The 10,818-nt window shown below is 46.3% G+C and overlaps 1 protein-coding gene across 2 annotated transcripts; it reads right to left on the minus strand.

Annotated features, from left to right (window-relative positions):
• Window positions 1-16: 16 nt before the first annotated feature.
• Window positions 17-10,296, minus strand: LOC136508580 (uncharacterized). Of its 2 annotated transcripts, XM_066503295.1 has the most exons (10): window positions 9,855-10,296; window positions 6,984-9,752; window positions 6,426-6,547; window positions 1,978-2,367; window positions 1,702-1,894; window positions 1,414-1,611; window positions 1,151-1,324; window positions 687-1,076; window positions 366-599; window positions 17-252 (listed from the first exon to the last, which is right to left on the minus strand). In XM_066503295.1, exons 1-2 carry the CDS (start codon window positions 10,195-10,197, stop codon window positions 9,625-9,627), a joined length of 471 nt encoding a protein of 156 aa, XP_066359392.1. In that variant the 5' UTR covers window positions 10,198-10,296; the 3' UTR covers window positions 17-252; window positions 366-599; window positions 687-1,076; window positions 1,151-1,324; window positions 1,414-1,611; window positions 1,702-1,894; window positions 1,978-2,367; window positions 6,426-6,547; window positions 6,984-9,624. The 2 variants fall into 2 exon arrangements, with proteins under 2 accessions (XP_066359392.1, XP_066359393.1); XM_066503296.1 differs by lacking the exons at window positions 17-252; window positions 366-599; window positions 687-1,076; ... (3 more) ...; window positions 1,978-2,367; window positions 6,426-6,547 and having other exon boundaries at window positions 9,619-9,752; window positions 9,851-10,296.
• Between the last annotated feature and the right edge of the window lie 522 nt (window positions 10,297-10,818).

The raw sequence follows: 10,818 nt of genomic DNA on the forward strand, positions 1-10,818 counted from the left end.
CGCACATATCACATCTATCACAATATATATCACATATATAATAATAAGTGCTCAAGTCCATCCAAATAAATCCACAAGTCCATCAAAGTCCACAAGTGCATCACAAGTATATCACAAGTCCATCACCAAGTGAACAACAAATGAAAAAAATACAACGTGCACTCATCTCGGCCACTGTGGCTGTGGTGAAGGCCCAATTTCATCATTCGGAGGTGCATGAGGTGGATTATTCGAACCACCGTCAGATGGAGACTGCACAAAGAAGAAAAGATTGATGTGAGGCAAGATTATTTGGATAGCTAATATAGGAAGGTAGAGGCCATACAAGCAAAGCACAAGCGAAAGTAAAAAACTTTCATACTCACAGGAGTAGCTGGAGCTGCAGGATGCGGGGGCAGAGGTGGAACCAATAGCCCAGCTGGCAGAGAGAAGCCCACACGTTGCCCAAGCCCTTGTAAGAACTCCGTAATGTCCGTCAGCCTCTGCGTCTGGGCCTGTCGCTCGGCCCGCTCGGCCCGCTCGGCCTCTAGCTGGGACGCCATCCTCTGGTGCCCGGCCTCCAGCTCCTGACGTTGCCTCATTTCTTGTTCCAGCCGGGCCTACAATATTTCACTCCAATGTTTCAGTAATGCAAAGCTAATTAAGGTGTGTAAAGATCAATGTATGACGAGTAAAACAGGAATAACCTCGAGTGCGTCGACCCGGTGCTGTGCAGCGGTCGGCCGTGTGCGAATGGCCGGGCTCTCGCTCGTGCTCCATGCTCGGATCTAGGAGAGAGAGGGAGTAGAGGCCGTGTCGATGACGCCTTCGCCAAGCCAGAACCGCCCATGCTTCTTGCCTTGCCCCGCCCTCATGACGGCCTCTCCATCGAAGTCCTAGGTGCTCGAATCATGGTCTGACCCATGGAGCGACCTCGCCACCTCAGTATACTCACTGATGCGGGAGTGGACGCTCGGGTTCGTGTATGCCTCGGGCAGATCCTCCAGGTTGAAGGAGACGTCGGACGTCGCCTTGCCCTTGTGGGCCATACACCATGCCTGGAAGTCCGAGCAAGCCTGACCACTATGTGACGCCGGCTGCGAGAAAGACAGCACGATGATTAGAAATCAGGTAGAACTGAGCATCACAATAGATAAATGAATTCGCGTACCCATGCTTGTTTGTATCCGGTGAGGCTGCGGCTGCCTTGATGGTGTATTGGACCTTGCATCTGCAAACAACGGTCCCAGGCATCCCTGTGCATCTTGAGGTACTCCTCCGTGAACCACCTCTCTAGCATCATCGCCCAGCACTTAGGATACGCTTGGCACCACCAGAGAATCATCTACATGTCATCAAGTATTGGACATATAAGAAGATCAAATTAAACCAACTTAATCTCAAAACGAATCAATATTGATGTTCTTCATTTACCTCAAGGTACTGCTCTCGGGTCAGCTACATCTCTCTTGCATCTTTCTTGGTTTTCCTCTCTCCAAGCTTCGACCCGTAGTAGGTTACGATGGCCTAGATGCACACCTCGTGATGCATGTCGGAGACAAGTTTTTTATAGGCTTTAGTAGTCGCCTGCTCCGCCCTGGCCTCAAATCCCTCCTCGCATCTGTAATAAGTCTGCATACAAAAGCGATATATCCATTCATTATTTCAAGAAAAGTCCAATGAATACGACGTATTGAGCAATGTTGTGCGAGGGAGACTTACCCAAAGCTCTGCCTTCACCCGCGCCGCCTTGTTGGGGTACTTCGCATTGGTGGCGACGGCGTAGTGGTCAAACGAGTAGGCCGGCTCCGTCTTTGATGCATACGTGACAATGCCGGGGAAGTGTTGCCTGCACAGAAGACCTAGGATGCCGTTGACTAGCCGTGCGCTACCACCCGACACAACCACCCAGTTCCTGCACAAGTGATTAAGAAAAATTATTAGTTTTTTTTCATCATATCATATGAAGTAGTGGTGATAACATATAAAGTTACTTACTTTTGCCCTTCGGGGTGAATCACTAGGCATTGGTGAGGAAGCGGAACATGTGGGAGGCTCGTGGGACCTCGCAAGTAGACACTCAAAGAGGAGTCGGAGGAAGCGGAACCCGTGCCTGCCGCCTCCAACTCGTCGTCCTCGTGCGGCCCCTCCTCCTCGTCCGTCTACCAAACTAGCTCATCGTCCGACTCGTCCACGGGCGCCACCTCCTCCTCCGGCTCCTCCTCACGCGGCGTGGGAGGAAACGGCCCCCTCCTATGTCTAGCGGTCCTCCTCCTCCTCCTATCTAATCCCTCTGCCGCCCCTCCGCTTCCTCTTGCAGCCGACGTGGTCTTTGGTAAATCGAGCTCACGGACCTATGACAGTCGCCCGCCATCTTTGTTCAATCACCTGCAACAAAAAAGAAAAACAAGATGTAATTAGAAATAGGTGCAAAAATGAACAGAACATAATTACAAAAAACATTGTATTACATGTATTAAAAATAATCTTCATGATTGAGATTAGCTGGATCATAGGTCTCATCATCACTATCAACATTGTCCAACTCATCAACACTATCCGAAGGAGGAATGTTGTCTTCATTGTCACTGCCTAAACATAATCGTTCAAGCATTTGTATGTCCTTCAGATTTCGCACCTTGTCTCCAGCGTCCTCGTCATCATCCCTTTCATTGTCTACTTCCATTCATATCTCTTCGGTTAAGTCTATGTCAAACCTTCCTTGTAGTCCCTCTTCTTGATAGAACTCTTCATCATATGTGTTTGGGTTGAAGTTGTAATCTTCATCGTTTGGGATAGGTAGTTTACCGTGTGGCGATACCTTGTGCACAATAGACCAATCCTTAAGATGCTCAGCGTCTTTGCACGCGTATGACGTATAATAAACCTGGACGGCCTGTTGAGCCACAATGTAGACATCTTTTCCTAGATAGATGGAATCCTGTCGAATCTCGACTAGCCCAAGCTTAGGGTCCGTCTCGTTACTCTAGGATGAAACCAGTGGCATTTGAATATGATAGGAGTAAGAGGTTTGGAACCATAGAATGATAGTTCATAGATTTCTTCAATTCTTCCATAATAGTCGAGTCCATCAGTGCCGGGCGTAACAACTCCACTGTTTGTGGTTTTTCGATTGGGCTGACTTTGCTCGTAGCTTGCTATGTGAAAACGATATCCATTCATGTCATAACCGGTAAATGACTTGACCCTAACGGTACAGCCATTTGCAACCTGTCTCAGCTCAACACTTATAGATGCATCAGTTTGGCTTTCTGTTTGAACCAACAAATGAAATTGGGGCTCCCTGGTCCCGCACCCTGTGAAAGAAGGGTATAATTTTCTTGCGGGGTAGGTTGCCTTGATCCATGCTAGGATTGACGAAGAAATTCCCTGTACCAACGAGAAACAAGGGGGTTGGACGAAGAAACAAGGACATACGGTGAAATGAAACAAGTTCGTTCAGAACTTACCCAATGAACGGCTGCACCTCGACAAGGTTGGTCAACACATATAGCATGATATTGCGCCACTCTTCATTTTTCAATTGCTTAGTGGTCGATGCACTTGCGCTTCCGAGTTGCCCTTGGAAAAGGCTGAGGTTCGATTCATTTTCGCCAGCATTGTAACGAGGGGGTGGATTATAAACGTTAGGAAGTTTCTCAGTGTAATATTTTTCTATGAAGTTCGATATCTCCTCTAGAATGTATGCCTCTACAATGGAAGCCTCAATTTTGGCTTTATTTCTACATTTTTTGTGAAGAGTCTTCAGACATCTCTCGATTGGATAGCACCAACGGTTCTGCACGGCCCCCCCCCCATCCATGCCTCATACAGGAGGTGCACAATCAAATGCTGCATCGGCAAGAAGAAGCCGGGTGGAAAGATCTTCTCTAACTTACAGAGCAACACGGGTGCCGCTTTTTCCAAGTAATCAATGACGGTCCGAGAGAGCTGCTTGGCACAAAGCTGGCGGAATAAGTAGCTCAACTATGCCAGCACTTGCCAGACATGCTCCGGGATATAGCCTCGAATCATCACTGGAAGAAGCCACTCAATCCATATGTGGTAGTCATGACTCTTCAACCCGTTTACTCGTAGAGTGCCTAAGTTCACTTCCCTCTTTAGATTCGCTGCATACCCATTAGGGAACATTAGCGTCTTGATCCATTCAAGTACTTACCTCCTTTGGTCCCTTTTCAAGACAAAATCGGCCTTAGGCCTTCTCCAGGTCTTGCCACGACTAGGAGGCTGCATCTCTTGATTTGGTCTATTGCACAACGTTGCCATGTCCACTCTAGCCTTAGGGTTGTCCTTAGACTTTTCAGTGTCCATGAGTGTTGCCCAAAGTGCCTCGGTGACATTCTTTTCAGTGTGCATTACATCAATGTTATGTGGCAGAAGAAGGTCATTGAAATAGGGGAGCCTCATCATGCCCAAGATATGAGTCCACATATGTTGCTCACCATATCCCACAAAACCACCTTCTTCATTGGGCACGAGAGCATCTATCTGAGCATGAACCTCGGCACCAGTCATCATCTGTGGTGTAGGGTTTGTCACTTTGACACCTTTTGTAAAGTTCTTGATGTCTTGTCTGAATGGATGGTCAAGAGGTAGGAATTGACAATGTTTGTCGAACGACGAATACTTGCCACCCTTCTGCAACCAAATGAACCTTACACCTTCCTTGCATATTGGGCATGGGAACTTCCTGTGAACACACCAGGCACAGAATATCCCATACGCCAGGAAGTCATGTAGGGAGTAGTGGTACCAAACGTGGATTTTGAAGATTGTTTTTGTAGCTCGATCGTATGTCCATACCCCTTCGTCCCAAGCATGGACCAATTCATCAAACACGGGCTCCATGAACACACCCATATTACTCCCTGGGTGTCCAGGAATTATCAACGACAAGAATATGTTATGTCATTGAAAGGAGACACCGAGGGGGAGATTAAGGGGGATAATGAAGACGGGCCAACATGTGTATGGGGCAGCCATCATTCCATAAGGATTGAACCCATCTGTTGCCAGCGCGACACGTACATTACGAGCCTCATCTGCTTTTGTCACAATGTTTGTCATTAAAGCGGATCCAAGCTTCACCATCGGATGGATGTACCATCTTATCAGGATTGTACCATTTGCTATTTTTATGCCATGTCATCTGTTTCGCGGATTCCTCGGTCATGTATAGCCGTTGGATCCTCGGTAGGAACAGAAGGTACCATAGGATTTTCACGGGGATCGTAAGTTGCCTCTTCTAGCCATCATCAGAGTCTACCTCCAGGTACCTAGAGGATTTACACTTTGCACAGAACTTTGCATGCTCGTGTTCTTTCCTAAATAGGATGCACCCCTTTGGACAAGCATGTATCTGCTCATACGACATCTTAAGTGCACGAAGGAGTTTTTGTGACTCGTACATGCTCTTTGACAGAATGTGGCCCTCCGAAAGCAGGGTGCCAATCACGGCCAACATCTTATCGAAGCCAGGTCAACTCAAGTTTAACTCGGACTTCAACCCCATTAAGCGTCCAATGGCATCCAGTTGAGACACTATTGGCCGATCGTGAAGGGGTTTCTGTGCCGAGTCCATCACATCGTAGAACGCCTATGCGACTGCCTCCATCTCCTCCTTCTCACGTCCCTCATCGAACTGACCTAGGTGAAAGTCATCTAACATGTCCGCTACCCCCGCATTAGCATCAAAAGCCTCCACCCGTGGTCTCACCACCTCCTCTCTCATACGATGGGCTTCACCATGGTGGACCCATCGGGTGTAGTCCGGTGTAAATCTATTCTTCACAAGATGTTTACCTATTTTCACCTTATTTACCCTTCTCCTTTTTCTACATTTGTTGCAGGGACACAAAACTAGGCAATGTCCTTTAGCAGCCTTGCCAAATGCACTATTCAAGAAAGCATCGGTCTTGTTCATCCATTCCGTGGTGTAATCACTCTGACTTCTCCAGCCCGTGTACATTCACTGACAGTCATCCATCCTCTAACATATGTATCAGCGAGTAATGTAACCATCAATTGCATCTACATGGTGTTCCTATTGTCTAATAGGTGAGGATAGGTCCTAATCCCACCCGTGGATGCGTAGATAAGGTTAGTTTCCATGCTCTACTCCTATCCGAGACAGAATTTCGGTAGCACCTTCCCGCTGTTCTCCAGATACACGTCCTGCCAAAGAAGAGTGTGTATCTGGAGAACAACAGGGATGTCATGCCAAAACTCTATCTCGGACCAGAGCAGACCATGGAAACTAACCCATCTATGCATCCACGGGCTGTCCAAAAAACGTAGACAATCCGAAACAGATACGGTCATAGATATGCAAAGATCTGCATACCTCCAACAGTATCTCTTTCGAACGGGAGACGCCTAACTGGGTTACGCGATCTACGACCATGATACGGAAAGAGGGGTTATACCTAGGGTGGCGGTGGAGTAAGGCTAGCAGGGCCATGGCGGGTCGGTGTAGTGGCGAGGCGATGCGGTGCAGGTAGACCGACACGGCGACGGGAACTCCGACTCGGCTCCGACGGGCTCTTCTCTACAAAAATGGAACAAAATACTGTCATTTAAAAAAGTTGGCAAAACCTCCCCTGCACGGTGAGGTTTCCAAAACCTACAGAAAACAACGGCACGATGGCCGACAAGCACATATGTCTTAAGAGAAGCCATATAGTTTGGATATCAATCCATGCAGAAGAATATATCCAAGTAGTACCACTACTTCTACTACTACTTCTACTATTTCTACTACTACTACCACTAGTTCTACTACTACTACTACCACTATTGCTACAACTACTACCACTAGTTCTACTACTACTACCACTACTTCTACTACTACTACTACCACTAGTTGTACTACTACTACTACCACTACTTCTAATACTACTACTACCACTAGCACTACTAGTACAACTAATACTAATACTACTACAACTATCACTACCACGACAACAACAAGAGAGAAGACATACCTGACAGGCGCCGGGGGTAGGGGCGGGCGGCGTCGGGGTCGGGGTCGTCGGAGTCGGGAACGGGGTCGGGCATGGGCGGCGTCGAGGCGGGCTGTCCACGGGGCGTGGCCGGGGGCAGGGCCGGCTGGGGGCAGCACGGCCGGGCGGGCGGCGCGGGCAGGGCCGGCGCGGGCAGCACGGGCAGGGCACGGTCGGGGGCAGGGCCGGCCGAGGGCAGCGCGGCTGGGCTGGCGGTGGCGCGTCGTGCTTGTGTCGTGTGTGCGGCCGGGGTGCGTGGCCGGTCCAGTTAAATGTATACTTTGCCGAGTGCCCCCAATATGGCACTCGACAAAGAAGGTTTTTTTTTAAATTTTCTTTGCCGAGTGTCCCAGATCTGGCACTCGGCAAAGATTTTTTTAAAAAAAAAACTTTGCCGAGTGCCCCTGACACGGCGCTCGGCAAAGAATTTTTTTTTCGAAATATCTTTGCCGAGTGCCTCTGTGAAGGCACTCGGCAAAGTGGAAATTTTTTAAAAAAATTCAAAACCATCTTTGCCGAGTGCCTTATTCTTGGCACTCGGCAAAGACCCCCTTTGTCGAGTGCCATACCCCGGCATTCGGCAAAGTTTTTTTATTTTTGGCCTCCAAATTTTTTGTGGAGCCCTTTTAAAGTATCAGGAACTCCTAGTTAGAATTTAGAGATTTTTTGTGGCTTTTTAATATATTTAGTTACTTTATTTCGTTTACTTAAACTTTTTCGAAAAATATAAATTTGAACTGCAAGTGGTACAAATAATAGAATTTAATGATTCAAAAAATTATAGTCATGTTACTGCGTGTAGTGTGAGGCCGTATCTAGGAACGGACCCGAAATTTCAGACATCTTGTTCACGAAACATGACCACGAACTTGCGTGCGAAGTGTTTTTAAATTCTATAAAAAGCAAACGAAGTCCGAAAATTATGAAACTTGTTGAGATGCTGTGATATCGTATGTGGAGACTATGATAAAAATTTGAGAAGGTTTGGTGCACGTTGTCACGCACTCGGCAAAGTATATTAAAAAAAAATCTTTGACGAGTGCCAGATTTGGGACACTCGGCAAAGAATTTTTTTTTAAAAAAAAACCTTCTTTGCCGAGTGACTCACAGCAGGCACACACTACACGCAGTTACTTTATTTCGTTTACTTAAACTTTTTCGAAAAATATAAATTTGAACTGCAAGTGGTACAAATAATGGAATTTAATGATTCAAAAAATTATAGTCATGTTACTGCGTGTAGTGTGAGGCCGTATCTAGGAACGGACCCGAAATTTCAGACATCTTGTTCACGAAACATGACCACGAACTTACGTGCGAAGTGTTTTTAAATTCTATAAAAAGCAAACGAAGTCCGAAAATTATGAAACTTGTTGAGATGCTGTGATATCGTATGTGGAGACTATGATAAAAATTTGAGAAGGTTTGGTACACGTTGTCACGCACTCGGCAAAGTATATTAAAAAAAAATCTTTGCCGAGTGCCAGATTTGGAACACTCGGCAAAGAATTTTTTTTAAAAAAAAAAAACCTTCTTTGCCGAGTGACTCACAGCAGGCACTCGCCAAAGAAGGACGTGTCTGAACACCGTTAAGACGGGTAGCCTATGCCGAGTGTCGTGCTTTTGCCGAGAGCCTAGCACTCGGCAAAGAAGTCCTTTGCCGAGAACCTTTTTTTTACCGAGTGCAATTCTTTGCCAAGTGTAGCACTCGGCAAAGAAGGTCTTTGCCGAGTGCCCGATTTTTGACACTCGGCAAAGCAGTTTGCACTCGGCAAAGATCCTGTTTCCAGGAGTGATAGACTCAATTTATATATAAAAAAGAAGTATGTACCATCTTGCATTCCAAACAGCCTCATCAGTCAAAGTTACACTACTGATAAAAGTAATAATTAAGATCTCTGTTAAGACCACACATGCTTGATTTCCATTGAGCCAAATTTGGGGATTATACGTGGGCTGCTGCGCTTTGCATTTCCGCAGACACAAAGCTGTGGCGCAAACAACAGAAAAATGCATCTTCGTGAACAATTGAATCCTACTATTGTACATTCAATGGATTCTGTTGCATGTACGTACCAAAGAGAACACGAACAGAGCAGGAGATGACCTACTCAACAGATACTTGTTGTACCATCCCAAAGATGTCAATTATTTAGGAGGAAGGACCAGGCTATAGTTATGAGCTATAAGTTACTTATGGATGGCATCAGATCAGGGACTCCTCTTTATAGACCATCACTAATAAGACATTGAATGCATACCAGTTCTAGCTTTGGAACACCAACATTATCAATGCCAATCTAAATCTTTGATGTTGCAGTTAGTTAGTTAGTTAGTTGTGAGAGGAAATTAATGTTGCAATTAGCTAGTGTTCCCTTACAAATCTTGATGTTCGTTTATAGATTGTGTCAATGATGTGTTTAGATGTAGATACCAAACTTTATTCAAATACAGCTAACAAGGCCAGCCGATTTGAATCAAAAGTAACCTAAAATGAATTTAGTAATAATCAGGATTAGCAGCACAAGCGCTAGAAAGCAGTAATATATCAAGTTCACTTTTCATCTTTTTGTTCATATAGTTCCACTTGCTAAATTAATGCTGCTTGGAGCTAGTACCGCTATCAGAAAGACAAATTATGCCCTCTTTTCTTGGTATCATTTGTGATTATTGCAGTTACCTCTGGTCTCTTGGCCTGGCAGATGCTCCTCATTGCCTCCAGGTGCTGACTACTCCCTCTTGGATCGCGTCCTAATTTAATTGAGATGATTATGCACCAAACAAGAAAGGCAAACCCATCTTCCTCGTTTGTAATCAGGACGCAAATACTAGATGATTATGCAGCTTACGCACGGTTCTTGCCGTTGCCGCCACTGCCGACCCTGATGACGTCGAGCAGGACCACCGTGTCGCAGGGACGGACGGCGTGCGACAGCGCCCACTGCAGCGCCGTCCGGGCCTCCTCGCTGCCGCCGTCCGCCGCCACCATCACCTTCCTCCCCACGACGACGGCCTCCGCGCCACCCTTCTTATTAGCCTCCTCGTCTTCCTGCTTGTCATCCTTCGGCGACTTGCTCTCACTGGCGTCGTCGAAGGAGGTCTCCTTGTTGGCGCATATCGACGGCGGTGCGGCAGTGGACGCAGTAACGCCGGACCTGATCCGGTGGAGGCAGAAGGAAGAGAGCGGCCTGGCCATGGCGTCGGGTGTTCGCGTTTGCCGGGGTTTATTTCTTGGAGCTGGAGGGTGGTTTAGCTGCAGCCTGCAGGGCGAGCGAGGCTACTCAGAGTTCAGAGCTCAGACCTCAGAGGAGTGAACTGAAGGGAGGGGGTTGAGAACTTGAGATCAATTAGTACCGGCTGGCATGTGGTCCCACCGGAAGTGTAGTCGTGCTTGTCCCATGCACGTACGGATGGTTTTGGTTTTGTAGGTCGGCTGGCGGCCACCTACACGTGCCTTTTTCTTTTTCTTCTATGTAGCTATATATATCCTAATGTATTTTACCTTTCTGGCGAACTTCTAATTTTTAAATTGAACTGCTATAGTTTTAGCAGGGGACTAATCGCAAAAAAAAAAAAAAAAAAAAAAAAAACAGAGGATTAATAAACACCTTCCTTACAACTTACTCCAATTTGATTATAGTGTTTCTATGAATGTCAAACCTTGTGTACTCTCTCCGTTCCAATTAAATCAACTTTTAAAGCAATGGTAAGTTAAACCATTTTAATCTTGACCAAATTTATGAAAATAAACACCAATATTTATGACATTAAATTAGTATCACTAGATATATTATAAAGTATATTTTCAAAATGTATG

The sequence above is a fragment of the Miscanthus floridulus genome, chromosome 15, assembly GCF_019320115.1.
Source record: "Miscanthus floridulus cultivar M001 chromosome 15, ASM1932011v1, whole genome shotgun sequence".
Taxonomy (NCBI): domain Eukaryota; kingdom Viridiplantae; phylum Streptophyta; class Magnoliopsida; order Poales; family Poaceae; genus Miscanthus; species Miscanthus floridulus.

Bases quoted from the DNA above. Each gene is read 5' to 3' on its own strand.
- LOC136508580 (XM_066503295.1), bottom strand. From the start codon at position 10,197: ATGGCCAGGCCGCTCTCTTCCTTCTGCCTCCACCGGATCAGGTCCGGC. The intron at 9,753-9,854 runs GTGCGTAAGCTG...CAATTAAATTAG, and splicing joins TGGCGGCAACGGCAAGAACC to GACGCGATCCAAGAGGGAGT.